The sequence below is a fragment of the Mus pahari genome, chromosome 9 (genome assembly GCF_900095145.1).
Source record: "Mus pahari chromosome 9, PAHARI_EIJ_v1.1, whole genome shotgun sequence".
NCBI classification, from domain to species: domain Eukaryota; kingdom Metazoa; phylum Chordata; class Mammalia; order Rodentia; family Muridae; genus Mus; species Mus pahari.
The window spans coordinates 159,067-166,325 of record NC_034598.1 but is presented as its reverse complement, the minus strand read 5'-3'; the positions used below and the strand labels follow the sequence as shown (position 1 = coordinate 166,325).

General features: G+C 40.2%; 1 protein-coding gene across 1 annotated transcript in view; it reads right to left on the bottom strand.

The window, feature by feature from the left end:
* Positions 1-1,710: 1,710 nt before the first annotated feature.
* Positions 1,711-7,259, bottom strand: part of LOC110326691 (vomeronasal type-2 receptor 116-like) — a 15,521-nt gene continuing 9,972 nt past the window's right edge. The window contains exon 6 of the mRNA XM_021205276.1: positions 1,711-1,733. Coding sequence (XP_021060935.1) covers positions 1,711-1,733 — 23 coding nt within the window. The remainder of the gene's footprint in view (positions 1,734-7,259) is intronic.

Here is a 7,259-nt window from a genome sequence, read left to right as displayed (position 1 = left end):
AGCCCTCACAGGTGGCCACCTTTCCTCTGGCAAGGAAGGTGCCCAAATTTCTGGTGTCTGAAACAGGGTCTGTCCCAGAAGTTAGGTTTCTTCTGTCTGTCCTGAAGCTGTGTATCTTCTGTGATCCACACTCTTGCTAGCACAGACTGGAGCCTAAGGGAACTGGCACAAATATGGCCCTCCTACCAGTTCAGGCCTTGAGACTGCTCCAGGGCAGACACCCCTCCTCGGACGGGAAATGTGCCAGATGACTGGAGCCAGAAACGGGATCTTTCCAAGAAGCTGTTTTGCTTCTGCAGGCTGCCCTCTTCCTGGCCTGAAAGTCTTTTAGAAAGAAAAATATCTGAGTCAGAAATTTTGACCCTGGGATGATAAGACTGTCCCTCCACTTGAGGTCTTGTCTATCTACTGAAGATGGCCTTTCTGAGTTCTCTCTCCTCACTTTTGGGCAACTTAGCTAATGTTACCTCCATTGAGTCCTGGGAGTCTCTCACCTTTCAGGTCTCTAGTACCTTCTAGAGGATCCACCCACTTCCCTCCCCCTGGAGGATACACATTTCAATTCTCTCTCCCTGTTCTCTGGGCTTCTCTCCAGCACACCCTCTACAAGTGGAACAGAGTTAGTTCCATTTACTGTCTGCCTCCCCACCTCTCTGTGTGTCTTGGGATTATTTTGTTCCCCCTTCTAAGTGGGATTGCTGCATTCTCATTTAGGCCTTCCTGCACGTTAAACTTCTTAAAGATTGTTGAATGTATCTTGTATATTATGTCCTTTTTGGCAAATATCCACTTATCACTGAGTACGTACCATGCATGTCCTTTGGGGGAATGGGTTACCTCACTAAGGTTAATAACCTCATGTTTCATCTAATTGCCTGTAAATTCATGATTTACTCCTTCACAATAGATGAATAGCCTTTCATTGTGCAAAAGATTGCCATTTTCTCTATCAATTATTTGATTGAGGGATATCTGGTTTGTTGTTTCCCACTTCTGGCTATTAGAAATAAGACTGCTATGAAAATAGTGGAACACATGGTGGGTCATCTTTTTGGCATATGCTCAGTAGTGGTACAGGTCGGCCTTCTGAATGAACAATTTCCAATATTCTAAGGACGTTATAGACTGATTTCCAGATATGTAACATTTTGCAATCCCTCTAGCAATGGATGAATGTTCCTCTTTCTCCAAGTCCTCACCAATATGTGCTATCACTTGAATTTTGATCTAAATCATTTAAACTCCTTAGTTGTTAGGACATGGAAACATAAAAAAACTGTGATATTCCACATTACATCCATCTTAGATAAACCTTGTGAATTTTAAATATAAATTTTATTTATATCCAATTGAATCCTGATTACTTTCTCTTTTTTTAAAGATTTATTTATTTATTATATGTAAGTACACTGTAGTTGTCTTCAGACACTCCAGAAGAGGGCATCAGATCTTGTTATGGATGGTTGTGAGCTACCATGTGGTTGCTGGGATTTGAACTCCGGACCTTCGGAAGAACAGTCAGCTGCTCTTACCCACTGAACCATCTTACCAGCCCCCTGATTACTTTCTAATGAAGGATATAATTAGAGTGGACCCAGGTGAAAAGCTATGTTGAGAGGAGCTGAAAGTTTTATAGGGAGCACAATCCATATTTAGTTTAGTAGATGAGAAAATGTATATTCAATGAATTCAACACAAGAAAACCAGTGTTCAAGTGCTGTTTCCTTGTAAAACTGAAGTAAAATAATTATGGAATTTCAGTTATGAGTATGTCTGCTTTTTTGAGGGTATTGTTATGTGACCTTATAAGTTTCAATAGAATCTGAATCAAGAATTGGAATATATGGCACTTGATTCCTTAGAAATATTCTTATAAGTATGTGAAATCATAATTCAAAAGCTGCTTATTGCAAGCAGGTCCTCTGCTAAAGTAATACATGATATAATTACTGAGATTTCTGTCAATGCTCTACAATAGTCTATGTGATGATCAAAGTATTTCTCTCTCTGAAAATCTACTCCTCTCACACTTAGGATAAGTAATGAATCACTTATCTTCCCTCCTGCAAATGGGAAGATATTGGCATGTCATTTGCAACATTTGTTCACTATCCCACACACTTTCTTTGTTTTCTCTAGAAATAANCAAATATGAAAATCACACATTTANACAGATATTAAATAAGGTATTTGAGCTCATGATAACTTTTATTCTAGGCCAGAATATGAAAAGAACACTTCCAGTGTGTAGTAATATAAAAGAGTAGGGCCTTGAAAATCAGTGAATCAGTAGATGACAATATGAAACCATGTATAGTAAAGGTTGTTTCTTTTTATTTTGTTTTGCTTTGCTTTGTTTTTTTTCCATTACACAAATCATTAAAAGAAACACTGAGAAACACTATCTGAAGCATATATCTCGAATTGACTGCTAATAGGTGCTTCAGAACGAACATAATATTTCTCAATTACAATCCATAATATATGTGTTCAAAGAGAAAATTTTCCTTAAATCTTGAAGATGATTTATCTCTGGCCTTAACATAATTGCAAAGCACATGGGGATAAAGATGCACTNTCTCACATATGTGTGGAATGNCAATATTTTGAAGACCTCAACAGCCTTAATGTCCTTGCNCACCAGCATGCTGTAAGTCAAGAAAGTNGCTTAATTGAATACNCCAGAGAGATTCCTCACCAAGAATGCCACTGTGTAGATCAATAAGGCAAGGTAGACCTGGTATCACAAGAGAGAGTAAAGTGCAGTAAACTTGGTGCACACTATGATATGGTACGACTCAGTATACATAAATATCAACAGGGAGAATGGAAATCTCCAGCCAGATTGCATAGAGAATTATTATGATAAGGGATCAAAGGGAAAGGAGTTGGGTACAAGTGAAACCAATGTATACTTCATTTTTCTTCCCGTGGCTATGACTTTGAAAGCCACATAGTGGTTGGTTTGGCCAGCACAATCTAAACAGCCAGGGGAATTTTAAGTCAAATTAAGGTTTACTGCAGGCTCCAGTAGCCAGAGATTGAATGACTAATTAAGTGCAAGGAGCACAAAAAATAAAATTTTATTTTCACGAAGACAAAGTAGTTGAAAGAACATTTAAGAATTCACAACTACCTTGCTGTACTGATAAAAAAAAAAAAAAGACTTAGAAACCCAATTGTGAATGTAGATAAAAAGGGTAATTAAGGAAAAGCCACCTCCAAAGTATCTTCAAGAGTGAGAAAGGACACAGTTTTGTGAATGCATGTTTCTGCTCCATGTTGGTATACTTGTTAACTGGTGACTTCACACATTAATCCATATGTGATGGAGAAAGGAAAGTATTGCTAGTGCAGGTTCAGCATTTTTATTAGCAGTCCATGCTACGTAAGTGTGTTGAAGAAACCTCCATATGTATATCAGTTACACATTTACACACACACACACACATATATATATATATATATGTATATATATACATATATATATAAAACACATATAAGCATATGCTTATCATACATAAATACAGACACCCATCTGCTAGACAAATGTGTAATAGAAGGACATTGGTGCACAGCAATAATTCAGTTTCATAATACTCATCATCTTTATGCATAATCAATTGAATCCAACATTTTTTGGTCTATTCCACTCTATTTTGATGAGGGAGGATATCATTGATTATGTTTCAGAAATCATCAATTTTTAGTACATCATCAAACTCGTATGAATTGACCTAGATGAATAAACTCACAGGAGCTAATATCATGCTTAATGTATTTTAATATTACAGTTCATGTACATTCAATGCCTCCTAAGTTATTGGTAAATTTTTCATGAAGTCTGTCTCTATGAGAGTTGAAAACTCTGTATTTTAGTGAGGCAAGGTAAGGAATAGGTTCCACACTACGTATTAACCTGCCCGAATACACTGATAGACAAAGCATTACTAAATGGAATCTGAAAGGTGTATTTTGTGTGTGTGTGTGTGTGTGTGTGTGTGTGTGTATGTGTGTGTTTCTGTGTGCACATGGAAATGTAATAAAAGTGCTCATAAATTAGGTAGTCATTTGTTTATATATGTTCAGAGGGAATATAATTGTGGGAGATTAATGTAACATTATAATATTAATCTTTGAAAATTGCAAAAATCTAAATAATATGCACTCAGCTGCGTCCTCTTTTGACAGTCGGGACACTGAACTCTTGAGACTTTAATAAGTAACAGTAACTCTATTGCTGAATGTAGAATGATCTGTTCGATGTTTATTTTTTTCTTGGTTATTTTGTTTATTTTCATTTCAAATGTTAGTCCCTTCTAGATTTCCCCTCTGAACACTCCCAATTACACTCTCTCATCTGATTCCATGCTGGAGCTCCACCACTCATCCACACACTCTATTTTTTTTTTTTATTAGACAACCCTACATCCTGATTCTACTGGATTTAGGATAAGTCATCTACTTTCTCATTCACAAATTGCCATCTCTGTGAGACCTAAAGTTTAGTGAAGATGATGTGGGTAAATTATCATGTCAAGAAAAACCAACAACAATCAAGCAAGAGTGGTCAAAGAGATTGTATGTGTTCAGCAATCTTACCCCATTCGTTAGGTGTAATCCCCACTGTAACAAGTTTAAGAAATGTTCCAAAAGATCCAAGTAGCAGCTGAAAGAGTCAGATGCAGATATTTGCACCCAACCAATGGACTGAAGCAGCTGACCCCTGTTGTTGTATTAGTGAAGGTTGAAAGATGCTGAAGAGGAGGGCGGTCCTGTAGGAGGACCAACAGTCTCAATTAACCTGGACCCTCGAGATGTCTGAAATACTGGACTACCAGACAGCATACACCTGTTGACATGAGGCTCCCAACACACATACAGAAGAGGACTGCTGGGTCTGTGTTCAATAGGAGATGATGCACATAACTCTCAAGAGAATGGAAGTTCCAGGGAGTTTAGAGATCAGGTGGGGTGGAGGTGAAGGGTGGGGACATCTTTGTGCAGACCTCAAGGTGTGGAGGAGTTATGGGATGTGGAAAAATTGGAGGGTGGATGGGGGTAGAATAAATTCTGGAATGTAAAAACAAATAAAAAGAAAGATAAAAAGAGACACGTTATTGCAATTGCACTGAATCATGGAATATTTGCAGAGTAGGGTTGTGCTTCCAGGGTTTTATTTCCTTTTCTCTATAAAAATGCACTCACGGAAAGCAAGTGTTAGTAAGATTTTTAAGGATCTGGAAATTTCTGTTCCTCTACCCATGTCAGCTTTTTCACAGCTGTCCCTGTGTCCTAACTCCAGGGTCACTGGATGCCTCTCCTTGCAGATTCACTTTTATAGACATGCAAGCACTTGTGTACCTACCGCACCCACATACACCTTAGTAAACTACCAAAAATATTAATGTTTTTTGTTCATGTTTTCTGTATTCTGCCTCCTCATTTGCTGCAGCCCCGCCCCTCTAGTCACTCTCACCCCCACCCCACCCCACCCCACAGCAGCTGTGGCCCCACTTCCATGTCACTCTCACCCCGCCCCTCCCTGCCCCACCCTACCCCTCCCTGCCCCACTCCGCCCTGAAGCAGCTGAGGTCCCGCCTCCCCTGATGGGCAGAATTGCAGGCTGGTATCCAGTTGAGCTGAGGTCTGAACCGCGATGATCATAATTCACCTTCATGACATGGTAGGCGTTCCCTCATGCTCCTGGAACTCTGGCCCCTGACTAAGCTAGCGCCCCCCACAGCCCCCACAAGAGAAGCAAGGTCAGTGGTCATGTAAGCAATGGCCCAAGCTTCTGAACTTCAGGCTAAATTCCTCCCCAGTTACCTAGCAATAGTGAAGTCCATATACAGGGGTGTTCAGCCCCCTCCTCGCTCTCTTACTCTCTCTCACTCCTTTGTCCTCTTACCTCTCACTTCTCTCACATCTCTCTTCTCTGTCCTTTCTCTGTCTTCTCCTCTCTCCTCTCCTCTTCCCCTCCCCTCCCCCCTCTCTCCCTTCTCTCTCCCTGCATTTCTATAATAAAGCTCTTAAACCATATTCTCTGCTCCTTCAAGATCCACGCTGCACTCTGATCAGTGTTGGGAATGTCTTCCCTCATCCCTCTCTCCTATAACCCTGGGGCATCAGGGTGTGGCCTCTGGGTCCCTGGTAGGGGGTTTGTCTACCCCACCTCTACCCCACCAAGTGGGGTCAGAGGCTTAGATGCCCATCCAGGACCCAGTGGAAAGCATCTGGAAGCTCTTGCAGAGACTGCCTATCAAGAGTATAGGAACTCTGGCTGGATGTGGGCTATTTCTCCCCACCTTCTTCCCCTGGGCCTACCCCCAGGGCACCCCCCCTTTTTTTATTTTGTTCCTGCCTCCCCTGTCACTCTCACCCCACCCTGCTGCAGCTGCAGCACTGTCCCTGCCCCCATATTAGTGCGCGCATTTTTAGACTTCACCAGCAGAAGCTACTTTGGGGCTGAATCAGTGAGCATGACCCTGTGTGACCCGCCTGACCCTCAGTTCTCTTCAGAATCACACTCACCTGTGATGTCCAGGAATTCCCGCACCTCCCCCTCCCCTCCAGTAACCCAGTGACATCACACACAGCCCACCTTGGCCTGGACCTCTCAAAATGGCCTGGCTAAGGATATTTGTATTTGTTCCTATCTATTACGGAAGGAAAGCTCTCTGATGGTGGCTGATCAAGATGCTGATTTTTATATATAGCAGAATGTCATTAAGAGTGGTTTTACTGCTATGTGACCTCATCAAACAGAAATATATGCGATTTTACACAGTCTCTACAATTTATGTTTCAAAATATATATGTACAAGCAAATATATACACATTCAGTAAGGATTAATGAAATAAGAGGTCATGTGCATTTTAGGAGGGCAGGGTGGGATAAAAAGAGAGTTTTGGAGACAGGAACTATAAATAAATAAAACTAAATGACAATGTCAAAATAAACTACCATTTAATATTTTAAAAATAAAGCAGCAAACAGTATTTTGAGAAAAAATGATACTGATTTCAGCACCTAATATAAAGAAATAATAATGTATATGTGCATGTTTATGTGTGTAACATTAAACTGAAATAAACTTTAGCACTCATATTTTGATAAACTTTATGATGAGACCCTTCATCTAGAGTGATTTATATGTTCATTGAATTCAGTGACCTTACTGTGGTGAAGGTCTTGTGAGGGATATTTCCATTAGTGATTTTTTTCACTTAATGAACCATAGTCATTTCATACTGAA